This window comes from Gracilinanus agilis, chromosome 3 (assembly GCF_016433145.1).
Source record: "Gracilinanus agilis isolate LMUSP501 chromosome 3, AgileGrace, whole genome shotgun sequence".
Lineage (NCBI taxonomy): Eukaryota > Metazoa > Chordata > Mammalia > Didelphimorphia > Didelphidae > Gracilinanus > Gracilinanus agilis.
This window is the reverse complement of record NC_058132.1, coordinates 355,844,869-355,872,748: the sequence shown is the minus strand read 5'-3', so window position 1 is coordinate 355,872,748 and position 27,880 is coordinate 355,844,869. Positions and strand designations below refer to the sequence as shown.

The window sequence follows — 27,880 nt, the reverse complement described above, 5'->3', positions numbered from 1 at the left end:
TACATACTAATAATACTAAGAAGCACAGCCTACTTGTATTTTAATTTATATTTGCAGCAAAATACAGTGACAAGTAGCACATGAATAATGGTTTTGTATTGTTTTCATCTTCCAATATTTATGACTTCTTTCTCCTAATTAATACTTCTAGTATCCCTTCTGATCCTTTTTAGTACTCATAACTGCATTATACATCTGAAAGACTTTGATTAAGAAAAACCTGGATTTGAGACCTGCCAATTACAAATTGTGTGATCTTGAAAAAACTCACTTCTCTCTGGGTCTCAGTTTCTTTATTTATAAAATGGGCCTATCAATACAGTATAGTAATATACTACTCTCTTAATAGGGATATTACAAGGATCAAGTGTGCGTGTGCACATGTGTGTCTGTTTGTGTATGAGAATAATTTAACTATTATTAGCAGTGTAAAGATCCAAGCCACCAAGGGACTAATAATGAAACAGGTTACCTACCACCATACAAGGAACTGATGGAGTCTGAATAAAGATTGAAGCATACCATTTTCTCCTTCTTTTCCTTCATAAAATTTTCTCTGATAAAGGAATATGTGTCTTCTTTTGCAACATGCTGAACATGGAAACATGTATTGCATGAAAACACATGTACAACCTATGTATTGCCTACTATCTTGGGGAGGGAGTGAAAGAATATGGATTGCAAAATGTCAGAAATAATTATTAAAATTATATCAAATGTATATAATTTTTTTAAACCCTTGTACTTTCAGTGTATTGTCTCATAGGTGGAAGAGTGGTAAGGGTGGGCAATGGGGGTCAAGTGAACTGCCCAGGGTCACACAGCTGGGAAGTGGCTGAGGCCGGGTTTTTGAACCTAGGACCTCCTGTCTCTAGGCCCGACTCTCACTCCACTGAGCTACCCAGCTGTCCCCTATAATTTTTTAAATTTAAAAATATATTTTAAATTTTTTAATAAAAATAAAATATTTGTGTGTATAAATCGAGAAAAACAAGTACAGACATTAGCTATATCAAAATTATTTCTCTGTTAGAGATGGGAATCATGTGTCATTATCATTCCTCTGGAATTTTGCTTGATTATTACATTGATCAGAGTTCTTAGATCTTTCAAACTTATTTTTCTTTACAATATTATAATCATTGTATAAATTGTTCTGGTTGTCACCACTTCACTCTGTATCAGTTCGTATAAATTCTCCTAAGTTTCTTTGAATCTATTACTTTTGTCATTTCTTATCACATAATAACCCATTACATTTATATACTATAATTTGTTCAATCATTTCCAAATTAATGGGTATTCACCTTTGTTTCCATTTCTTTTTATGATAAAAAAGTACTCAAATACTTTTATAAATACCAATTCCTTTCTCTTTCTTGATCTCTGTGGATATTTGCCTAGTAAAGTTATTGGATCAAAGGGTACACATATAGATTAGGCTTTTTGGATGTAATTCCAAATTGCTTTTCAGAATGGCTGGATCAATTCACAATCCTACTAAGACTGTATAGCCTCTCTAGCAATAGTCATCATAGATTTTTGTCATCGTGGTCAATTTATTGGATGTGAAGTAGAAGCTCAGAGTTGTATTTATTTGAATTCTCTTAATATTAGTAACTAAGGGCATCTTTACATGGTTATTGAAAACTAGCTTCTCTTCTCTTAATAACTGTTCATATTCTTTGACTATCTATTGTGGAATGGCTCTTGCTCTTTTATATGTCTTAGATACTGGACCTTTATCACAGAAACTTGCTGAAAAGATTTATTTTTAGGCAACCTATTCTTTTCTAGTTTTAGTTTCTATGATGTTGTTTGTATAAAATCTTTCCAATTTAGTGCAATCAGAATTATCCATTTTCTTTCTTATTAACCTCACTATACTTTATTTGACCAAGTGCTCCCCCAACTGTAGTTACAAATGGTATCTCTTTCCTTGTAATCTAATTCATTTAGGATATGACCTTTTATATTTAGATCATGTATCCATTTGGAGCGTCTTATGGTATAGGGCAGGGGTCGGCAACATATGGCTCTTTTGAGGGCCAGATATGGCTCTTTCTGCAGGAGCCATAAAGTCAATTTTTTTTCAGGCACTGTTACAGGAGCGCGCACTGTGAGCACTGCACGGCTCTCACGAAATTAACATTTTAAAAAATGTGGAGTTTATGGCTCTCATGGCCAAAAAGGTTGCTGACCCCTGGTATAGGGTGTGAGATGGTGAGCTAACCCTAATTTCTGCGATTACTTTTCAGTTTACCCAATAGTTTTTAACCAAATAATAAATAGTCCTGAATACCAGAGTTGGAATCTTTGTGTTTATCAAATATTATACTATCATATTCATTTGTTTCCAGATTCTGTGTTCCTAACCTGTCCCATTTATTGACTTTTCTGTTTTTAACCAATACCAAATGCCACCTCCTCTTGCATATGGGCACTGCCTATAATCTGAATAGAGTTTAATCAGACCACTCACTCCATTGATTGTAAAATAATATTCTGGGGACAATTCTGTATGTGCTTGAAGTATTTATCATACTAAACTAGAAAATTCTTCTAAATGTTAGAACTTACACATATATATGTATTACATACACATGTGTATATATGTATACATATAAAATATATAAAAACATATTATTTCTTATTGTGTACATGTAAATGATATCCCTAAAATCTCCTTTATTTTGTTCAGTGCCAGCACATCAAATATTGCCAGAATAGAAGAAATGGAGAGGTTGCTGAAACAGGCTCATGCTGAAAAGACACGTTTGCTTGAATCTAGGGTAAGTGATCTATATTCATTTAAGAGATCCTACCTGTGTCTCATTAACTGTATGATCTCAGACAAGTTATTTAATTTGCCGAAATTAAATAAATAATAACAAGGACCTCTCTGGACTCCCCGTTTCTTCTCTTTTGAAATGAAAGGTTTTAACTAAGTGATTTATAAGATCCTTTCTTGTTTTGAAATTATGTGATTCTAAACATATAAATCACATTTGACATAAACTAGGGTGAATATAGTATAGAAACTGTAATTTCTCTTTGACAAGTATAAAATCTCTTTGTATTATTTCCAAGAGATTTTAGATAATTGTCTTCATATTTTTTACTTCTACCTTTAGCCCATGTTGATTTTTAACATAATAATATGTGGCTGTATGTTAATATGGTAAAATATTAATGTAATACTATAAAATTAACATAATGTTTCATGTCACATAAATAATGTATAAAAATAATATTATCATAATTGAATCATTATGCCTTTATTTCTCTCCAGGGTTCTTTGAGACACCCCCATGATATCTTCTTTTCTATCTATAAAGGGCCCTTCCTTTCCCTTTAACTCTATTCCACTCCAGAATTTAAGTAACTTCATATGTACTACTCTACCCAAGAAGTGGTAGAACAGCAATGAAAATCACCCTAAAATCCTTAAACTAGTAGTAGACAATTTTAAAAAATCTTCCATATTTTATGACTAGAATTTGGATGACACTTTCACTTTGGAGAGGGAATGATTCTTCCTCGTGGAAATAAAAAAAAGTGAAAGAACTTTAAATAATAATAATAATAATTCTAAACTTTAAAACTTTACAGAAAGTTATTGACTAACTCTTTGTATAAGAAGCAGTACCTAGGTGCCACTTTTGTTCCATTATTGAATTTTGGCTTACAGTAATTCTGAAAGTTAACCTTAGAACTGTTTGCAAGTTACCTAATTCTAATTTATCATGTTGCCAAAAATTCCTGTTACCATATTTCATTTTTTGATGCTTTAAAGTTTATAATCTTTCTTTAAAATAGTCCTCTGAAATAGGTAGTATCATGTTCATTTTACAAATGAGGAAACTGAGGCTCAGAGACATAACATGACTTGCTTCATATTATAGTCTTATAGCCAAGATTTGAACATGGGTCTCCTGACTCATAAGTAGCATTCTTTCTATTACACACCACAATGCTACTATAATTATCAAGTACTATATAAAGATTTCTGAGTTGTTTGCTTGTAAGATTTTCTTTCTGAGTGATAACATCAAATTCTAAAATCAATTTTCTTCATGGTACGGTGTATTTAGGAACGTGAAATGGAGGCCAAAAAACGAGCTCTAGAAGAAGAAAAACGGCGTCGAGAATTGTTAGAGAAAAGATTACAAGAAGAAACTAGCCAAAGACAAAAGCTAATTGAAAAAGAAGTGAAAATACGAGAGAAACAAAGAGCACAGGTTGGTCAGATGCCTGTTAAATTTGGATAAATTTAGAGTATGTTGCCCTCTTGTGGGCATGTCATTTATTCTCTATCTAAAGCAAAAATATCTTTTTTCAGAGTAGCACTGTATAGCTCTCATTCTATCATAAAGAGAAAAAATATCCAATATATTGCATGCATATATAAAAATATGAAGATGAATTTTTTTCATTTTAATGGGGAAAAATCATTTGTAACATCTTTTGCTTGTTCTACATCTATCATCTCGTGATCTTCTTCCATCCTTTCTTCCCTATTTTCATTGCCACCATACTACAGGCCCTTTTACTGCCCACCTGAAATACCACAGTAGCCTATTAATACTTTCTCTAGCTTTTTTTCTCTGCCATCTAAAACTATTAATGTCTGCCAGAAAAATTTTTACATATGCAAAGATCTGTCATGTGACTTCTGCTCAAAAGACTTCAGATTCTCTCTGCTGCCTAGGTAAAGCTCAGATTCCTTGGCCTGACATTCATAGCTCTCCATAATCAATACTCAACCCAATTTTCTATTCTTCTGTCATATTACTTCCTGCCTTAAATTCTTCAGTCAGACTAAATTAAAGTTCCCCCAAAATTCTGAACTCCCCTAGCTTCATATCTTTACTCACAATGTCCAGCCCCCCCCCTTTTCCTATTGGTTAGATGTTCTAAATGGCCCCTTATGTCCTCTCTGGATCTCCTAAATCAGACAATAATAAACAAGTATTTATTGTTTACTACTTGAAAGTCACTGTGCTAAAAAATACATATGTTAAATTGGACTAAATTGTGTGTTTTTAAAGTGCATTATCTAAGTCAAGCCCTTGAGGGGAAAAAAATAATTTCTTTAGCTTATTTTGTTGAACTTAAGAGCTTTGGGGGCAAGAGACACTTTTTTTCCTCCTACCCATCCACAGAAATACATTAAAAAGTAATTATTTCTTTATACAACTTTGAAAGCTTGAGTGAATCCATTTTTCTTTTTTGTTTTTGTTTTTGCTATTTATTATCTCTTTTATTCAAAAATATTTTATTTTCTCAATTACACAGAATAACAATTTTCCACATATGTTTTCCAAAATTATAAGATCCAAATTGTTTTCCTCCCTCCTTTTCCTCCCCTCATCTTGGAGTTGGTAAGCAATTTCATCTGGATTATAAGTGTATTATCATGCAAAACATACTTCCATATTGGTCATTGTTATAAGAGAATACTCATATAAAACCAAAATCCTCAAATTAAGCAGTAAATAAACTAATGTCAAAGAAAGTATGCTTTGATCTGCATCTGACTCCAACAGTTATTTCTCAGGAAGTAGTAACATTCTTTGTCATAAGTCCCTCAGAATTTTCCCAGATCATTGTATTGCTGAGAGTAGCTAAGTCTTCCATAATTGATCATTATATAATTTTGCTGTTACTATGTACAATGTTCTCCTGATTCTGCTTATTTTGCTCTGCATCAGTTTGCATAAATTTTTCTAGCTTTTTCTGAAACCACCTTGCTTATCATCTCTTTATAGCACAGTAGTATTCCTATCACCAATATATACCACAATTTGTTTAGCCATTCCCCAAGGGATAAACATCCCCTTGATTTCCACACAATTCTTCAACACTCCACAAAAATCTGCTATATTTTTGTATAAGTAGATCCTTTCCATTTTTATATGATCTCTTTGAGATACAGACCCAGTAATGGTATTGCAGTATCAAAGTGTATGCACAGTTTTATAGCTCTTTGAACATAGTTCCAAATTGCCCTCTGGAATGGCTGGATTGTTCTAAGAAAACATCAAAGCATTATCCTTGGCCATACCTTATACTATGTGTGATATTGTATAGGATTGGCAGAGTCTTGGAAATGGAATATTTAGAGTCTAATTAGGGCAGTGAAACTTAGCATATGGCTCTGGCCAAGTAATTTAACCTTATCTTTCTTTTATTCCATTTTTGCATCTGTGAAATACTGATGGTAATCACTGCTTCTCTTTCATTCTTAGGAGCATGGTGATGATAAATGAGATGGCATAAATAGAGAATATTTGCACTGTTGGGCAGTAAGGCACTATGCACATACTTTCTATTCTATTGAGAATCTTTCAGATCTGGCAGGTTCCATCTAAAATCATATGCTTCATTTAATAGCAGAATAAAGTTAGTGTTCTTAGTCTTTTCATAGTGTACATATTGATAATACATGTTCTGAAGCTGTTAGAATTCTTAGATATTCGTCTTGAGTCTTTTTATGTAAACTTCTTTGTACTTCAAAATGTTTATTAATAATTTATAATGTAATTGCCATTCCAAAAAATTACTATAACATAGGATTATCTTATAAATAAAATTACTGAGTTTTATCCTCAAGTAATTAGGTTTTTTAATTAGTAAACTCATTTTTTCTTTTTTCGGGGGGGGGGACAAGCATCTTAAAAGAAAAAAATACCTTATAGATGCTCTGTTCTGCCTGTATTTTTCAACCTGACTACTTTTTTGAAGTAGATGTGATATTATGGAAAGAATTGTAGATTTGATGTCAGGACCTCAGTTCATATCTCAGCTCTGGTGTTTATTACCAGTACAACTTTGGACAAGCAACTGATCCTTATTTTCTTCATCTGTAAAAGGAGAGGGTGAACTAGAAAACCTCTAAGATTCCATCTAGCTCTAAATCTATGATCCTATATATCTATTACCATTCTACAACTAAGTAACTAAATTATATATGTAAGAGACTTTTTTTTGAGGTTTTGCATTTTGTTCTCCTATTGCAGGAAGGATATAGTTTCAATGGACCAAAAAATTAGAACCAGTTTCTTACCACACTAATGTAAGAGAACAAGGCTTACTTTTCTTTTTCACTTTATTTCTCCCCTAGAAATAACAATCTTCAGCTTTTGTGTTAGCATCACTTATACATAGTTGGTGTGGCTTTGTTTTGTTGATTGGTTTACTTGTTTGTTTGTTTTCAGTAGGTGGGGGTATAGTGGAGGGAAGCCAAGAAACAAGGACCATCACCAGGCAAACATTTTTTAAAGTTGGAAATAAATAGTTATAGTTCAAGTGTTTAATGCCTAGACTTCCTTGGAGCCCAGAGTAGGAGGTCAGGAGGGTGGTGAGTGTTGGCTTCCAATGAATCCATCACTCAAAACACCAAAACTGAGGAGCAGGCTCCGTTTTCCAGACCTACATTTTCTTCTCCTGATCACTGCTAGAGTCAACCACATATGTTCACAGCATTACTGAATGGCAAGCAAACTAAATTAAGCACCCATTCTGTTCAAATTACTGACAAAAGTCTAGTTTGAGCAGTCATTCATCTCATCACTGGAACTACTTATGAAGCTTGTATCTTCTAAAGGGCTAAGTTACAATGATGTTAAGTATTCCCTAATGTATGGTATGCTCCATCAGGCCAGATATGTTTTTCCTAAAGATAAGATGAAGGATCAAAAGTCTGAGAAATGGGAAATGTGACTTCTTTTATTTTTTTTTAATTATATTGGTTTCTTTTGTTTTTCTGCCTCCAGCATCTTGCACAGTGCCTGGCACAAAGTAGGCATTTAATACTTGTTAGTTAGTTGATTGATATCACCTTCATTTCCAAATGTATCCCTCCAATTTCCTCTGCCCAGTGATGCATCCCTTGTAAAATCATCATCATCGTCAATGACTAAGAAAGTGGGGAGGGAGAAATCAGTGCAAGAAAGCTCACCTCCTCATCAGTCAAGGGACTATGGGCAGGAAACATTGGTCAACTTAATAGTTACGCAGTAGGACCTCAGAGTTATTTTCACTTGTATTTCTCTTATTATACATTTTCACATTCATAGCCCCCTCCCTACCTCTTAAAAAAAGGGAGGGACACGCATTTCCTCATTTCTTCTTAAAAATCAGTCTCTGGGGACAGCTGGGTAGCTCAGTGGATTGAGAGTCAGGCCTGAAGACGGGAGGTCCTAGGTTCAAATCTGACCTCAGACACTTCCCAGCTGTGTGACCCTGGGCAAGTCACTTGACTCCCATTGCCTACCCTTACCACTCTTCTGCCTTAGAGCCAATACACAGTATTGACTCCAAGACGGAAGGTAAGGGTTTAAAGAAAAAAAAATCAGTCTCCATCATTTTGGTTATACAACATTGAGTTTCTTTGGAAACATGATTTCTTTGAGTGTGACTGTTTGCTCTGTGACCTCTGATAGATATAGGGACTGTACCTGTGTTTTAATTGACTTCCAAAACACTTTTCTTTGGAAAAACAAATCCTTGCCTTTGATTTCTGACTTGAAGCCTGGCAAATTGCGGCATTCCACTTGGGATGTTCTGGAGACTTTGAGTTCCTTGAGAGAAAGAACTGTTTTTTTACCTTTTGGGGGGGTTGTTTCCCAGTACTTAATACAATGCTTAATAAACGTGTATTGGTTGACTAACTAACTCTATGAGTAATACTTGTGGAGTATATTAAGGTTGATCTATATGTCTCTTTTTAGAGTAACAAAAGTAAGACTTTTTTTTTTTTTACCAAAAAGAATAATTTGCAACTGTAGGGGCCATCTCACAGGGATACTATTTTTTATCATCCTATATTATTTCTACCAAATTCCTGATAGAACCATTCTGAATGACAGTTTTCTAGTTTCAAACTATAAAAGAAACTTCTTCCTGCCTTTATCTGATTCTTTTTTTTTACTTTTTTTTTTTTAATTTTAAACCCTTAACTTCTGTATATTGACTTATAGGTGGAAGAGTGGTAAGGGTAGGCAATGGGGGTCAAGTGACTTGCCCAGGGTCACACAGCTGGGAAGTGTCTGAGGCCGGATTTGAACCTAGGACCTCCCTTCTCTAGGCCTGGCTCTCAATCCACTGAGCTACCCAGCTGCCCCCCTATCTGATTCTACCTACATCTCTCATTTTTCTCCCTTTCTATCCACTCATAATCATAACCATCATGGTTCTCTGTGCAGATTCTTTCACCTCACCAATCCATCCTTCATATAGCTACCAAATTGATAATCTTAAACCACAGGTCTGGCCACATCATTCTCCTAACAGGAAATTCTAGCCTATTGCCTTTATAATAAAATACTAATTTCTCCATTTGTCATTTAAAGACCCTCACAGTCTGGCTCCAGTTCTTCTCTTTTCCAATATGACTGGCCTATTTGCTCTTTAGCCACAACAATCCATTTCCCATCTCTATGCTTTTGCACAGGCTATTCCCCATGCCTGGAATATCATTCCTCTTCCTATAGTTCCTTTAAAAGCTCATTCATCACTTCTAGAGAAAGAACTGTTGGGGTTGGAATACAGATAAAGGCATTCAATTTTTCACTTGTTTATTTGAGTTTTTGTTTGGGGATTTTGGTTTTATATTTACTTATAAAAAAAGGACCATTTGGAAAAGTTCTGCATGATAATACATGTATAACTCACATTGAGTTGCTTATCAGCTCTGGAAGTGAGGAGGGGAAAAGGGTGGAGGACAATTTGGATTATGTAACTTTGGAAAATTCATGTGGAAATTTATTATTACATATAATTGGCAATAAATAAAGTGTTAGATTCAAAAAAAAAAAAAAAGCTCATTCAAGAGGTCCTTCCTGAATGGTCCAGTTGTTTATAGGTAATTTTGTGCTTCTTTTGTAAGTATCCTCTTTTGATTATCTATGAAAATATATTCTATTCCTTCTCCCACTCTTTTGGAGTATAAGCTCCAATTTGGGCAGGAATTGGCTTGCTCTTGTATTTCTGTCACCAGGAATACTTTGCGAAGTGCCTATTCCAGAGCAGAAACATATTAAATGCTCATTATTTGACTTCTTTGTTCTTTACTCCTGTGTTGTTAGTATCATCCTACTAAAATATCTGATATTCTCAACTATTTTTTGTTTGAATGTTTAAGACTTTTATGTTCCCAGTTGTTAGGTGATTTCTTTTTTTTTCCCTCAAAATTCTAACGTGGTAATTTTTATGCTCTGCTTTTCACTTGGTTTCAGAACTGAGGTCAACTTTGAGGTATGTGTAGCTTGAAGCCACTCAAATAATTACTACAGTAAGTTAAATGGGTTTTGCTCTATCATAGGCTCGGCCCTTGACCCGTTATCTGCCTGTTAGAAAGGAAGACTTTGATCTGCGGAGTCACGTAGAGACTGCTGGTCACAATATAGAAACCTGTTACCATGTGTCCATCACAGAGAAGACTTGCCGAGGATTTCTCATCAAGATGGGTGGAAAAATTAAAACCTGGAAGAAAAGGTGGTTTGTTTTTGACCGAAACAAACGAACCTTCTCCTATTATGCAGGTATGTGATGCAATATTTCAACCCACTGATTACAACAGCTACTAAAAAAAGATGCAGATGAATGAAGGGAAACTAGTACCCCAAAGATTAATGTTCTCTCCCTTCTCCCCAAATCATAATATATGTACCTCTCTCTCTCTCTTTTTTCCCCATTCATTCCTGTTTTCATATACCCAGTGCTTAGCAAAGTGCCTTGGAATGTTAGATTGGATGGATCATCATTAAAATTAAGAAGAGTAGGTGCAGCTGGATGGCTCAGTGGATTGAGAGTTAGGCCCAGAGACGGAAGGTCCTGGGTTCAAATCTGACCACAGACACTTCCTAGCTGTGTGACCCTGATCAAGTCACTTAACCCCATTGCCCAGTGCTTGCCGCTCTTCTGCCTTGAAACCAATACATAGTATTGATTTTAAGACAGAAGGTAAGGGTTTAAAAAAAATTAAGAAGAGGTTATGAAATGCTATTTAGTTAGGAACCAGAAGGGGCCTATCATAAAGAATGTGCATGTGTGATAGATTAAAGAATCACAGTAATATATGACCTGATCTGAACTACCATTCCATTGAATCATAGATTTACAGCTAAAAGGGACCTGGAAAATAATTTAATCTAACTCCTTTATGTTACAGATGAGGGCATTATGGGTCAGAGAGGTGGTGATGAGACTTACTTACTCAAAGGCCCATAGGTGGCTCATGACAGAGTGAGGACTTGAAACCAGATCTTCTATCATCAAATCTAGAACTCTTTCTACTATACAATGATTCCATTACAAGTTTTCCTCAAAAGGGCTACCTTGTTTTAGATTTAATTTTATATCTTTTTAAAGATAGTGTCATGAACAACCCTTTTTAGTTAATATAATGGAAACATACTCCTTTAAAAAAAGAAATGTTAATTCAGTGCCTGAATATGCATAAAAGCAGCCATAATAAAATGTGCGAGTCTCCTACTTGCCTCCCCCAGAGTTTTCCAAAAATAAAATTTTAAACACTCAAATAACAGTTAACTTGTCCTCATCTGTACTTTGTTAATTCTTCCCATTCATCAGTTCTCTGTTAATCTAATTACCTGGGTTTTTACCTTAAGCTCTTCTTCATTCTTTCCCTCCACCCATTCCACCCCCAGTCTAATTAAACTATGTGATTTTAAGTCTCTGAATTTTACATCTCTTTCCCTATCCTCAAAATGGTATTCTGTGGTTGAAGTTCTACTCCCTTCAACTTCAGGAATATGGAATCATCTTTTTTTACCCCTTATCTTTTACCTTCTGTCTTAGAATCAATAGCAAGTATTGGTTTTAAGGCAAAAGAGCAGTAAGGACTAGGCAATCAGAGTTAAGTGACTTATCCAGGATCACATAGCTATGAAGTATCTGAGGCCAGATTTGGATTCAGCACCTGGCTCTGTACACTGAGCCACCTAACTGCCCCAGAATCATCTTTAAAGTGAGGCCTCACTCTATTTATTAGAGAGCAACTAAGCAGCCAGCAGGTCATGCAGGCTAAAACTCAAACTAGGCTTCAGCCCTTGTATTGACCCCCTTATCATATAAAAGTTATACACTTTCAGCTTTTTGTTGCCATAAAATTGGGTATATTTGAATGTATAAATTTCAAGGCTTATCTCAGCAATCCATCTATACCGTGATAAAAGCACCATCTGGCTACTTCAATCTCTGTGTTGGCACAGATTCTCACCAAGTACAGCAGAACCCCCTTTCCAATTTATGTACCTCACCCGTCCTTTTATTGTCAGTCCCAAACAAAGCTAGTTAGCATTTTGACATTTTAGCTTAAACATCAACTGACCTCTCAACAAAAGTGTTGCTTGGCTGTCTAAAATAACTCAAAACTTTTTGACACAAAGAATTTTCTTACTTCTCAATCCTCTGCCATTTCCAAGTGATGTGTAGGAGTAATAATAAACAACCAGCTTTTATATAACATCTGTAATGTACAAGGCACTGTGTGCTAAATTGCTTTACAGATATTATTTCATTTGATCCTTGTAACAACCCTGATAGATATTATTTTCCTAATTTTATAGCTTAGGAAACTGAGGCAAAGCTTATGACTTGACCAAGGTCACTCAGCCAATAAGTGTCTGAAGCTAGATTTGAATTCAGGTCTTCCTGACTCCAGGCCTTGCACTCCATTCCTTGGACCACCTAGTAGCTCTGTAATATTTTGTTGTATATTAGGAAGAGGCCACATATAAAATTATCGTAAAGCTAATGGTTATTTGGGAATTTGGCTGAATGTAGTTACAGTTTAGTAGATAGAATTTGACCTAGAGTTTATTAGAAAAGAATAAACTGTGTCATTGCAAGTTTCTATTGGACAGTATAAATAAGGAGGGGGAGAGCTTTGGTTATTTTAGAGATCTTTGCACTAGCCTTTCCTCTTAAATAAGCTTTAATAATTCACTTTGCCTGACCTCTAGTGGAAGCATTTGAAAAACACTGGACACTATATCCCCTGAAAGAATGATGAGGTCAGAATACTATATTTTAAAGTGGAAAACGTATAAGGCAAGAATTACTTTTTAGGAATTAATAAACACAAAATTCTAAATTAGCTAATAGTAAATTATCTGAGTAAAAATGAATTTAATAGCTTATTGTTTAATAAATATTTATTGTCTAGTTCACAAAATAGTGATGGATTTTTTAAACTATAAATGCAAAAATAGAATCACCCTTAATAAAAGATATGAATTCACTGGATTCAAAGAGATGACTTATTCTGACATTAGAGAAGCAGCTTTTGAATGCACATGAAGGATATAACAGAATGCACGCTTGGTATAGTAAACTGAGAGTCAATTTACCTGGGCTGTATCTTGGGTGCTAATTTTTTGAAGAACATAAGAAGTTTCTTTGGTTCTGAGTTAATGGCTTCTGCCTTTTAGAATTAAAAATAGAAGCTAAAGTAACGAAGGTTTTTTTTTTTAGTGTGAAGTAAGCATTTTTTTATGATGATGATGAGAGTAAAAGTTATTCTTTAATTCTTTTATGTTCCATGCAATAATGTTGGGCCTCAGTTTCTTTAGCTGTAAAATAAAAGGGGACATATTTAGTAATCTCTAAATTCCTTTCCAGGATTATTCTATTAGAGACCTAGAATTCTATATTCTTTTCTTTTTTCCTTTTTTTTAAGTTTATTAATTTGATTTAGAATATTTTTCCATAGTTACATGAATCATGTTATTTCCCTCCCCTACTCCTATCCCCCTCCTCTAGCCAACAAGCAATTCCACTGGGTTTTACATGTGTCATTGATCAAGACCTATTTCCATATTATTAGTATTTGCAGTAGGGTGATCATTTAGAGTCTACATCCCCAATCATATCCCCATCAAGCAATTGTTTTTCTTTTGTGTTTCTACTCCCACAGTTCTTTCTCTGGATGTGGATAGCTTTCTTTCTAATAAGTCCCTCAGAATTGTCCTGGGTCATTGCATTGCTGCCAGAAGTCCATTACATTCAATTTTACCACAGTGTATTGGTCTCTGTGTACAATGTTCTTCTGGCTCTGCTCCTTTCACTCTGCATCAATTCCTGGAGGTCATTCCAGTTCACATGGAATTCCTCCAGTTCATTATTCCTTTGAGCACAATAGTATTCCATCACTGTCAGATACCACAAATTGTTCAGCCATTCCCCAATTGAAGGGCATACCCTCATTTTCCAAGTTTTTGCCACAAAGAACACAGCTATAAATATTTTTGTATAAGTCTTTTTCCTTATTATCTCTTTGGGGTACAAACTCAACATGTATGTACATGTATGTACAAACCCATCCAGGTATGGCTGGATCAAAGGTATGCCCTTTGATTGGGGAATGGCTGAACAAATTGTGGTATATGCTGGTGATGGAATACTATTGTGCTCAAAGGAATAATAAGCTGGAGGAATTGCATGTGAACTGGAAAGACCTCCAGGAATTGATGCAGAGTGAAAGGAGCAGAGCCAGAAGAACATTGTACACAGAGACCAATACACTGTGGTAAAATTGAATGTAATGGACTTCTGGCAGCAATGCAATGACCCAGGACAATTCTGAGGGATTTATGGAAAAGAATGCTACCCACATTCAGAGGAAGAACTGCAGGAGTGGAAAAAGAAGAAAAACAACTGATTGAACACTTGAGTTAATGAGGACATGATTGAGGATGTAAACCTGAAAGGACCATACCAATGCAACTATCAATAATATGTAAATCAGTCTTGATTGATGACACATGTTAAAACCAGTGGAAATATGCATTAGCTATGGGGGCGGGGGTTAAGTGGGTAAAGGGGAAAGTAAAAACATGAATCATGGAACCATGGAAAATTTTTCTAAAAAAAATTAAAAATAAAAAAAATTAATGTCCCAATTTTGCCACATCCCCTACAATATTTATTGCTTTCGTTTGCTGTCATATTAGTCAATCTGCTCAGTATGAGGTGGTACCTCAGAGTTGTTTTGATTTGCATTTCTCTGATTATAAGAGATTTAGAACACTTTTTCATGTGCTTATTGATAGTTTTCATTTCTTTATCTGAAAATTGCCTATTCATGTCCTTTGCCCATCTAAATTGGTTTTCTTAACCTTAATTGCTACCATAGACCACTTTATAAGTCTGATGAAGCCTTTGGACCCTTTATCAGAATGATTTTTTTAAAAATTCATAACTAAAGTTATACTAAATTTCAATAACAAGTTATTAAAAATGAATATTTCCCCCTCCAAGTTTACAGACCCCCTGAAATCTATCTACTGACCTCTGAACCCCAGTTTAAGAACCTCATTTCTAAATCATTTGATCCTCTGTGTTGTCTGATTCTGTTTACAAAATCCTTTTAATAACTAATCCCTCTCATTGCAGATAAACATGAAGCTAAATTAAAAGGAGTGATATATTTTCAAGCTATTGAAGAAGTCTATTATGATCACCTCAAGAATGCATATAAGGTAAATTATATTTGCAGCTTTTCTGGTGCTTTAATTTTCAAATTTTTAATACATAATAGAATTAGAGAGGGTTTTTTCTTCTTTGCTTGACCTTCCTTGGACTGATCATAGTAATGATCATAATGCTAAGGGGGAGAGAATGGTATGAAAAATATTGACCAAAAGAATTAATATTTTTTGTGGGTCCAGTTTTGGGAAAAAGAAGGTAATAACTTTATTATTGTCATTTTGAAGGCTCTGTCAAACTAGTTCCTTATTGCTAGATCTAGCAAATAGACAGCCCTGATGTGAGAGAAAATAAAGAATTAAGAGCAAAACCTATCACCAATATGCAGCCCATGTGCATCACCCCAAAGTAGAGTCTCAGGACCCCAGAGTATGAGAAGTGCCTCCCAAGATTTTATTAACACCAGGAAAGAGCAAAGGGAAAAGCCCTGTGTGAAAACTAAAGCGAAGGTTAGAAAAATGTTCAGTACTCCAAAGGGGAAAAGAAATATATAAAATAAACCTATGAGGGGGCAGCTGGGTAGCTCAGTGGAGTGAGAGTCAGGCCTAGAGACAGGAGGTCCTAGGTTCAAACCCGGCCTCAGCCACTTCCCAGCTGTGTGACCCTGGGCAAGTCACTTGACCCCCATTGCCCACCCTTACCAATCTTCCACCTATGAGACAATACACCGAAGTACAAGGGTTTAAAAATAAATAAGTAAATAAATAAATAAATAAACCTATGAAACATTGTTTCATGAAAGAAAGCAGTGAAGGAAAGAGAAACCCTGAAATTTGTGTCTCTGTATTTGACTAACTCCTATTTGATGATCTTCATTGAAATTAATTGCTTAATATTCTTTTTCTTTTCTCCTTTTAGAGTCCTAATCCATTACTCACCTTTAGTGTCAAGACACATGATCGGATCTATTACATGGTTGCTCCATCTCCAGAGGCCATGAGGATCTGGATGGATGTTATTGTTACTGGGGCAGAAGGTTATACTCATTTCATGTTGTAATGAAAGAATGCGGCAGTTCATGAGAGGGCAGATTGCAATAACCTTATATCAGAATCAAGCCATACTCAATCTCATTTGGAAAAACTCCAAGCAAGAAGGATAACATTCACACACAATGCTTTATAAACACACGTTTGGAACTCCCTTTATGTATCAACAAAAGTGTTTTGAATTTTTTTTTTACACAAGAAGACAATGAAGCTCTAATTTGTAGTTTGATGGAGCAATGGCAAAAGGACTGAAGTTGCTGCAAGAAAGAAAACATTTTGTTTTGGGAATGACGGCAGCATGAGCAGCATTTATAAGGCAATTTTCTTAAAAACTTTTAAATGAGTGGTCTTAGTGAAAAATTAAGCCATTTACAAGTGTTTGTGTGTACTCTGAAATTATTTTAGCACCTGAACCAAAAGATATCACTACATATATTGCTAATTTGTAGCATTTGACATATTAGTAACCAACTGGCTCTTTAAAAAATAATTTCCTATAGCATATTCATAAATTAATACTACAGAAAAGGAGGGACGGGAGGGAAAGATGGGAGACAAAAAGAATTTAAAGAGAGATTAAATCCACAGTAGTTGAATATTGCACCAAAGCCAAAGACTTAATGTTGATATGCCTTCTACTTCACAGCAATTCCTAGTGATGACCCATATTTTGGTTCTTTGTAATAAGACAAAAAGAACCTCTAACTTTTTAATAACACTAAAATGCCGTAGGATGTCTTATAAGCTGGTTTCAAAATATTACCTTTAGCACAAACTAGGGCTGTAAATGGGCTATAGCTAAAGGTTGCCCTAACCCTAATTAGTTACATTTCTATGTACCCCATAACTATTTCTGAGACCCATTAAAATCAATTCCTGCCCCAAATTTCTATTAGTAACTATTGTATTTACTAAGCATATTGCTTTTTTAAAAAATGTTTCAAGAGAAACCATGTTAGAGAATTCTTACGCAATCTTAAATGAAGAGAATATTCAATAGAATCAACTTTTTTTCCTCTGAAAACTTTCCCTAATCCCTGCGCTGAAATCACTAGTAATTAAAAACAACTGCTCACACTTACATAGCACTTTACAGCTTTCCTTAATACAAGTATTATCATACTCATTTTACAAATGAAGAGCCTGAGACGAAGAGGTTTTCACTTTACTTAGGGTCATAGGCTAGGAAGCTGAAGAGCCAGAATTTGTTGTAGATCTTTCTGTCTCCAAATCCAGTACTATTTCCACTGTTTACGGCTAACGCCCTCTCAGGCAATCCAAAGCATTTTTTTTTCCTTTTCCTTATGTGCTTCTGCTTTATTCTGGAACCCAACACTCAATTGCAGCCTTCCCTAAACAATGTATAAAGTCAGTTTGTTGAGGTTTTAATCACAAACTAGGCTAAGATTAAGATCAAAAATGGTCATTAGCTGGAAGCACAGGTGTCTGTTTAAAAAAGGCAAATGAAGTTCAACTCCAAAAGGATTTGAGGAAGGAAATCTTTCTTTTAAATTAGCCATTGCATTTTTTATGGTGTTACAGTCCATTTTTGTTGAATAAAACTTTGACTTCAGGCAAGTCATTTATGATATTTTCCAAATGTCTGTCCGTCCTGATAATCTGGGTGTATTTGTGCATTTGTATGTATGTTTATGCATTCTGTTATTTAGTGGAAATGTGGTAAATGAGTAGCACTAGAAAATGATGACTTTACCTACAAGTACAATATGGAATTAGTATAATTAAAGTTTCTCTTCTCAAAATCTGTCTGGCGTTAATGTATTTGAATTTATATTTAGAGTCTGTATACCAGGCTGCCAATAGTACAATTTTGCAGGTGGATGACACATGATTCTACCTGAACAACTGACAGAAATGTTATTGCAGAAATTTTTTATGTTGTTTATCTTTTATAAACATCACAGCTTAAAAACTGTAATGATTTAAAACAGTAAAATGCAATATCCTAAATTGTCTCAATTCATAAAAATATATCACTAATCCATGATATACTTTCCCTTCTTTATGAAATTATACAAGTTTTCTAATCAACCTTTATATCTTGCATGATTAAGAAAATCCATTTATATGTGTTTTTAAATAAGCTATTGGGAGATTTAAAATGTTACCCTGACTTCATATTTTAAAAATGATTTGTCTTTCCACTTATTGGAAGGAAGAACAATAATTGTCCAGGATCAATAGAAAGGAAAAAATAACAATAGTTAGCACTTCTATAAAGCTTTACGGTCTGCCAAGTGCTTTATAATATTATGTCATCATATCCTCATAATAACCTTGGATGGTAAGTACTATTATTATCCCTAATTTGCAGATGAGGAAACTGAGGCAGGAAGAGGTTGTGACTTGATCATGGTCACATTGCTAGTAAATATCTGAAGTTGGATTAGAACTTGTCTTCTTGACTCCAAGTGCAATAATCACTAGCTACCTCTAAATTTACTTGTCTGTTGTCTATGCCAAAGAACAGACACATCAGTAATGTCTATTTTACAGACAGCACCTGTAATTTTTCAATATTGTATATACTGGGACATCTAGGTAGCTTAGTCGAGAGAGAGGCAGTGTGTGACCTCAGACCCTTCCTAACTGTATGACTGTGGGCTAGTCATTTAACCCCCATTGCCTAGCCATTACTGCTCTCCTGCCTTAGAACCAATACTTAACATTGTTTCTAAGCCAGGAAATAAGTGTTTATAAACATCTCTTACTTGACTGTTTTCTCTTTGATGTAAAGATTCATAAGGTACTGAAATATTTATGCATATTTCAATAGGAATGGTTCCTCTGGCAGAATATAAGGTAAATGAGAGCAGGAACCATATTTCATTTTTGTCCTAGTCAGTGCTGGGCATTGTGCTATGTGCTGGCACTGGCAACACAAAGAAGTTCAAAACATTATCCATGGCCTCAAAGAGCTCACATTCTAATCAGGGAAATGACAGATATATCCAGTTAAGTGGAATGTTATCTTAGAAGGGAAAAAGACTGTGGAAGTCCTCCTGAAGAAGTAGGGATTTGAGCAATCTTGAAGAAGTTTATAACTCTAGCAATATTTAGGGAACTGAATTAAAAGAAATCTTTACTGCCAAAAAAGTGAGATACATTTATCGAAAAGGGTCTAGATTAAATTGTCTTTTGCTGGAGACCTCACCCTTGGAGGCTCTCTGCTCTGTGCTCTCTCCCAGGTATTTCTGTCGGGGAGCCACTCAGAGAAATAGGGTTTTTTGATAGAATCTTCAAGATCAAGATCAATGCAGTCAGGCAAGGCCCTGAGATTGAATTTTCTGCCCTGCAAGTCAGGACCCAGACTGGATAGCTTATCTGAGATGAAAATCTGGACCCCTCCCCGTGGCTCCTTTTCTTATTGAAAACATATCAATTTAATTTTCTAGGATAGCCCCAAGTTTTATAGAAAGCCTCTAAGTACCGAATAGTAAAGGAGTTAACAATTTTCCCCCAAGCCGAAAAAAGCAGAAATTAGCAGAAGTTGCTCTGTATCTTTTTCCCTGCTTTCAGACATCCCAAGGACAAGACATGGCAGGCCAGACAAATTCCACCCTTACTTAGGTACTTTCCAATGACTAAATATATCCCACAATCTTAAAGGCTCATTCTTTAAGATAGCTTTTTAAGTATGGAAGCTTTTTTTTACTAAAATAGCATTTAGATAAGGTGATACTCTTTTTTCAACCTTGGACATTGTCTCATTTGGGCATAATCTTCATGAAAGAAATTTTTTGTAAGTCAAATGTCAATCATGATGTAACTCTGTAACCTCTTCTGTCTGTACAACTGCGAACTCAATTGTGCTTTGTAAGAAACTGCTCTTGAAAGGTGTCTATAATAAATCCTAATCTCGATACCTGTCAGAGCAATCCTGAGCTAACATGAAAAACTGACAGCCCCCAGCTTCTGCTTCATTCTTTCTCACCTAAACCATGAACCTTTCCAGATTCCTGAGCTGCTGGATAGATTCCAACAGGATTTCAGTCTGAGAAGTTTTTCTTTTCTTTACTGAGGCTATTTTTTCTTTCTATTATTATTGTTATTATTAAATCCTATAAAAAAGTCATGGATATTAATTTTTAATCCTACAGTGGGAATATAGGATCATAAACCTAAGGTTTTTTTTTAACCTTTACTTCCCATCTTAGAATCAATACTATGTATTTGTTCCAAGGCAGAAGAGTGGTAAGGGCTAGGCCAGTGATTCCCAAAATGGGTGCTACTGCCCTCTGGTGGGTGCTACAGCAATCTGGGGGGGGGGAGGTGATGGCCACAGGTACATTTACCTTCCCTATTAATTGCTATTAAAATTTTTAAAAAATTAATTTCCAGGGAGCTAAGTAATATTTTTTTCTGGAAAGGTGGCGGTAGGCCAAAAAAGTTTGGGAACCACTGAGCTAGGCAATGGGGAATCAAGTGACTTGTCCAAGGTCACACAGCTAGGAAGTGTCTGAATCCAGATTTGAACCCAGGACATCCTATCTCTAGGCCTAGCTCTTTATCCACTGAACCACCAAGCTGTCTCCCTCTGCCCCCCAAAACCTAGATCTTGAGGTGATTTCAGAAACGGTTTAAACCCAAACTCTTCATTTTACAGATGAGGAAACTGGAGCCTTAGAGCCCCAGTAACCCAGGTGGTAAGCATTAGAGGCAAGATTAGAAGCAGAGGAATAGGTTCTTTGACTTGAGATTTAGTGCTCTTTGAACATGACCTAGATTCAAGTTTTCCTTTTGACAAATAATGTCTGATTCTGAGTGAGTTCTTTAATCTCCTAGTGCCCCTCAGACATCTCTTCTTTTATCAACCTAGTGAAATCTATGAAATCCTCCTTAGAATAATGTTTTTGAATACATAAAATGCAAAGATTTGAAATGGAAGCTAATTCTACAGTTATTAAATTAAAAAAAAAAAACATGATTTTCTGGTCCCCTGTTATAAATTGCTGTAAGACCACAAGTGCAAGTTTTAGTGATATCCAGGTTGAGTACCCTTGTAAAAAAAAAATACAGCAAAAACAAAAAATAAAACTTCTTTTTGAACCTCTGAGGCCTGCAAGTAAACCAACCTATTCTTGAACTGGAGCTATGTGGGTACTGGGAAGATGAGAAAATCTCTGTAGGCTTTGATGAAAGAGTCAGTTACTATAGCAAGTGCGCGTTTCTCTAAACAGGTCCACCTGCGTTAGCCACAAATTGCAACTACCACCTGGAAAGAAATGAACCTTTTTCTTTTCAGCTATGGCAATGAGTACTCAAAAACTATGAAGCCCATACCCTGTGATAACACAAAAGGAATGTGTTGGTTAATTTTTAGCCAGTCATTGCCAAGAAACATGTTCATACTGATTAGCCACAATCTTTCCTGATGGTTTCCTGCATCAGTGGAGGTAGGGAAAGAATTGTATTCAATTTTCTCCACTTAACATAACAAACAACAGAAATATCCTCACCCTGAAATGACTAGACCTGTGATGGCAAACCTATGGCACATGTGCCAAAAACAGCACACAGAGACCTCTCTATGGGCACGCAGGGCAGTCCCCTGAGGAGTTGTTCCCTTCACACACACACGCGCGCACACACACACACACACACACACACACACATACATTCTCCACCTCTCTGTGCTTACTCCCTCCCCCAAGCAGTGCGCTCAGGCCACACCCCTCCCTGTCTTCCATCCCTGCCCATGCTTTCTTCCTTCCCTGCCAGCCACCTACTAACTGTGCTGTCCCCTGCTCCCAGCCCCATGTGGGATGCAGCCCAATAGACAGGTGGGGATGGATGGAGGGGCAGGTCCTGTAGCTGCAAGAGATGGCTTTCCTGGGTGAAATCCCCCTCAAATGCAGAGTAGGGGGTGCTGAGTCTCTGAACAGTCTACCCTCTAGCTTTACCCCACCCTTTGGCCCATCTAAACCTGGCAGTAGCCCCCTTCTCCCTCTGTCCCCTTCCCTTCTTCTTCCCTCCCCACCTCCAACTCAGGGGGCTGGGGCATAACACACAGTCTGAGGGTGGGGCAGGGCACTGCACAGGGTCCCTAAAAGGTTTGCCATCACTGGAATAGAGCCTTCCTCCATCTAACCCCAATTCTGATTGCCTTTAGTACTTTCAGAGCAGCCAAACAACTTTCCTTTTCTTTGTTGCAGATTCTCAATTGACTTGCAGTCAGCATTTCAAGGGTTAAGAAAATGAAGTTCTATGGAAAATTACAGTACAAACAGTCCAATGAGGAGGCCATGGAGCCTAGAAAATACAGTAAAACTCCTATCTAGAAAATTATTATGAAGACTGTGGCTCTGGCCTTGTACATTCCTGAATTATGACTTGACTAAAACTGAGAAAGTGTTCATTGGAAGAGAGCTGGGAGCCAAAAAGGGGGTAAGGAGTATGTCAGATAAGAAACCAATGACTCAAACACAGATGGTTAGTCAAGGCACTGTTGTACAGATTTCCTATAAAAATAAGAATTCTTCTAAGCCAGCAGACATGGCTAAAATAAAACCCAGCAATGTTCCCTGCTATCTGCTCTTTCTCTAATAAAGGCCACTTCCATCTTATCTAAGTCTCCTGTTTGTTCATTAGAGTGATTTCTGGGGGTGCTAAGTCCCACCCCAAAACCCACTTCACAAAATATCCACAAGGGAAGTGTAAACTGCAATACCAATATTACTTTAAAATGTTAAATTTGGAGCTATGGCTAAAGGATACCCCACTCCTGTCCTATAATGAGCATGATTCAAGTTCTTGAATTTAGGTATATCTTAACTGTACCACTTATCCTTGAAAATGGAATTCTGAGCAGTATTTGATTTGTTTCCATCAGAATAAATACTGTTAGGCTTTCCAAAATTACTTTCGACCTCATAGAAACTTCTGGGGATGAGGAAGTAACAGAAATCTTAAATAGCACTGCTTGGGTAAATAAATAGTTGAGTTACAAAGAAGAGATCTATTCTTGTTCCCAGGATCATGCCACAACTCTTTCCTAAGACACCTAACACTTTTAATAATGGAATCAAATTCTTTCAATTCCATGCAAACCAGAGAGTTTCCCTATGCAATCTAGGTCCCAAAAGCAGCAAGGTAAAAAGAGCATTGCATTTACTTAGAAGACCTTGGTTCAATTCTTGAATTTGTCACTTACTGCTGGGGCTCTGTTCCTCAACTGTAAAATGAAGGGACTGGGCTATTTGGCTTCCAAGGGCCCTCCTGCCTCTAAATCTATATCCTATTTTCCTTAGGAGAAACAAAAATGAATAAATGGCCACAGGGAATGAAAGGGGAGCTAGCTTTTAATTTTGCTTCTGTATAAGAAGAGCATCAAACTATACAATGGCTTTTGGTCAATTAAATCTAAGCTGGAAAGTGAAATATTTACCAGCAGGTGGAGCCTCTAAGTTGATTATTGCAATACCTAAATGGATCTATAATTTCAGTCTTGGCTATTACCTTCAACGATGCAAATTCCTACTTCTCTGTGCCTTCTAATCCCATGTGATTCTTTTCCATGACCTTCTGCAAATCATCCATCAAGAACACACCCAATTCATTTTCAGCCTTTAACGAGGTGTTTCAATATTCCACAGATGCCCCCTGGACCATCCAAATCCCTCCATGTTGCCATGTCAAGCTCGTTTTCTTTAAACTTCATTTTTTTGCAATTAACAATTAATCTCCAGGCCATCACTGGAAAATATTGTATGGTATGGTCTACTTAAACTTACCTATATCTTTAAATATTCCCTTTGCTCACTTGCAATTTTGATTTTTCAGAAATCACATTTATTTCTAGATATTTATAGGCATTATTAGGATGATGCTAGCATTTAAAAGATGGGCTTTGAAAGCAAGAAGAAGCTTGGAATTCTTGAATGTCTGTTTTCCCAAATGTAATGTACTCTTTCACCCCTATTTAATTCTGGGTCGAACCATCATTTATGTTCAATACGTGTTTTAAGATCTACATGTATATAATCAAACTAACAAGTATTTATCCTCATTGAAAATGCCTTTAAGATAACTATTGAAGATTTTGTAGATGGGAGAACAGGAATACAATTTTGTAGCAATGCCTTCTATGTGTCAGGCATTGTGCTATGTGTTAGGAATACAATGAAAGGCAGAAATAGTCTATGGGAGATAACATACAGATAGCTGTGTACAGATGAGATAATGACAGGAGCAGTTTCAGCTGAATAATGACATTGGACTGCAGAGAGTTAAGAGAATAAGAGGAAAAGAAATGGAGGCACCAATTATAAATCACCTTTTTGAGTTTAGCCATGAAAAACTAGGATGATAGCTATCATGGTATGGACAGATGAAAGGAAGATTTTTTTGATGTCGCTATCTGTATTTCTATAGCCACACCCATAAACATACCTACTTGTATATGAGAGCACATCTTTTATCTCACTGATTCAGGGGTTCCTTCCAACCATGAAAAATGCAGGACAACTATTATTATCCAACCTGTACTATTCCAAACATTCCAAAACCCTTCTTTGCTTTTGTCTGATATTTTGTAGGTACTAATGGAGCATTCTGGTTGTCTACTTGTTATTTCTTGCCCTTGACCCAAGAGCAGTTCATCTAATTTTTTCTATCATAATTCCTTAATAACTATTTTTCACACCTATTCTTAGGAGTTCTCTCTTGATTATATGTTACAGGCTGCTCAAACCCATATCACTTTCTTGCCTTCTGTGACAATTTTTAAATCTTTGAAGGCTCCTGTATGCCGTGTTCTATCAAATGGTAAAGTTAAGGAAAATTGGAATTAAAAATATGGGTCTTTGCTTTTATAGATAATTAATTAGGATAATTAAAGGAGGTTCATAATTTCCAAAAATGAGTCCAGTCTGCTCTCCCCCTATTCAATTAATTAATTGTCCATCTATACTGTCTGTCTCCTTGCCAATAGGTTCTGTGTCCAAATTTAAGTTATTCTAGACAATAGCCATTTTTCACCCACTAAGTCTTTCCTTTGAAGATACTCAGGCAAATTTGCTTTGAGTAGTTCCTTTCATAAGGTTTTTCAGCATTCCAGGCCTTAATGCTATCAGTAAAATGTCACCTATAAACAGAAGCAGCTAGAGGACCTTACCTTCCATAAACATAAGGAATACTTTTTCAATTTAAACTCCATGCTGGATCTTCTCCAGTGAATTCCTCTGGCCAAATATATAGATCTTTCTACGAAGGGTTTTTTCTTTTTTAATTAATCAATTTTATAACATATATATATTTATTGTATGTAAATATAAAATATAAAAAATTTACAAATAATTCACTTAATTTATCAATTAAATAATTTCATAATAATTAATAATTTATTAAGCAATGATCATTTTCTGACATTTTTTAATCTGTTCTCTCCTCTCCCATCCCACTTCCATCCCAAAGATGGCAGGAAATATGATATATGTTGTACATGTGTTTCCATATAATACTTATGTCTATGTTCATCATGTAATAAGGAATTATTTCTAGTCTATCTTTCAAAGAATCCTGTATGATTTTAATGTGTACCTGGGAGTCACCTTGTTGTAAAAGCAACAGTAAATCAGTTTTGTTCTATTAAATCATTTTTAAAAAATAATTGATTCTACATTTTCTACATCATTGCATTAATCATAAAATGGCAAAGATGTGGTTCATTATTTACTATTGAGAAAGCCTGCTTGTTCCCTATCAATATCCTCATGGAAGATACCTTTGTGATAATTATCAAAGATTTTGTATTGCTGAGAAAACATGAATACAAGTTGGTAGCAATTGATGTTCTCTCAATTGCCTTTTATGGTATTAATAAGGTCCAAGATTTTTTCTACTCCTTTGAAATCTTCCCTCCCTTCAGATACAGGTTCTGCAACACCCTCACAATTATGTCACTTTTGAAATATATCTATAAGCAGGCATGATCCAATCAAGCTGTTTTTTCCCCTCCTTTCCAGGTTAATGTCATTTCTCTACTCCTCTACTCTCTACTCAACTCCTCTACAAGCATATGCCTGACTGTGATGAGGTTCCACTGTTACTGACACACACAAAAAAATTCATTTAAATATTTTTTTCAAATCTTTTCCATTTTTCCTTTTCAGAGTCCTTCTATTTTCACGATATCTTTAAAGTGGTTTTACCCTCTGCTTTATGAGAAAGTATTTCACATTATACTTCATCCTTCTTCATAAGATTTTACAAACAAGTTCATATTCTTAATCTGGTAATGCCTATGGCAGCCCCATAGTGCTTACTTTCCACTTGGTTTGTGGAGAAAAGCATTTTTCTAGGATCCTTTGGTCTCCTTGTAGAAATTATTTTATGCTGGTTAAAATTCTGAACAGTGTTACAATCAGTGCTAATATAATTTCTGCTATTTCCCATTTTTAATTGCTAATTACTCATATAAGTACTTTGGGTTGTTTCCATTGCACATTATATCTTTTTTAAAAATTAATAAGGGTGGGGGGAAGCTGGGTAGCTCAGTGGAGTGAGAGTCAGGCCTAGAGACGGGAGGTCCTAGGTTCAAATCTGGCCTCAGCCACTTCCCAACTGTGTGACCCTGGGCAAGTCACTTGACCCCCATTGCCCACCCTTACCACTCTTCTGCCTTGGAGCCAATTCACAATATTGACTCCAAGATGGAAGGTAAGGGTTTAAAAAATTAATAATAATGCTGATTTTAACTCTCACAACTAGATAGCCTGACTATACACAGAAAGCTGACTCTAGGAAAACTCTCATACCATATATCTACTTATATGTATAATAAGGACTGATTCAATGGGGTTTCCCTCCAATTGCATTTGGCAAAATACCTTTTTTCATGCACTTTATTTTTCTAGTATCTATGACTAGACTGAGCTTTTTCAAATGACTGCCTTTGAAAAGGAATGATAACTTGGGTTCTGGAGTGTGCCAGGATTCCATGAAATCAGAACAATGCCATCCCCAAACCAGGAGAATCTAGAGGTTCTTGTTATTAATAAGTATTCTCTTTTTGACTTGTGTTAGGTACAGAGAATTTAAAAGTGGATATTTGCATTTTTAAATCATTGCATTGCTAAGACATCAGTGCTGTGCAATTTTTTTTAAAAGCAAAAATTAAGCAAAGCGTTTATTAAGGATCTACTAGCCATTTTGCATTATCAAATGTCAGAGATGCAATGATGGGGTAAAAATAAGGGAACTTTGACCCAGCAACTCCACCACTACATCTGTAACCCAAAGAGATCAAAGTTAGGGGGGAAAGATCTATTTGTACAAAAGTTCTTTTTTGTGGTAGCAAAAAAATTCAAAAGTGAAGAAATACCCATCAATCGGGGAATGGCTGAACAAGCTGT

General features: G+C 35.7%; 1 protein-coding gene across 2 annotated transcripts in view; it reads left to right on the top strand.

The window, feature by feature from the left end:
- Nucleotides 1-18,268, top strand: part of PHLDB2 (pleckstrin homology like domain family B member 2) — a 117,749-nt gene extending 99,481 nt beyond the window's left edge. For both annotated transcript variants that reach the window (XM_044670101.1, XM_044670102.1), the window contains 5 exons: nt 2,702-2,792; nt 4,095-4,241; nt 10,328-10,547; nt 15,424-15,509; nt 16,375-18,268. In XM_044670101.1, coding sequence (XP_044526036.1) covers nt 2,702-2,792; nt 4,095-4,241; nt 10,328-10,547; nt 15,424-15,509; nt 16,375-16,515 — 685 coding nt within the window. In that variant the 3' untranslated portion in view covers nt 16,516-18,268. The remainder of the gene's footprint in view (nt 1-2,701; nt 2,793-4,094; nt 4,242-10,327; nt 10,548-15,423; nt 15,510-16,374) is intronic.
- Nucleotides 18,269-27,880: the final 9,612 nt, after the last annotated feature.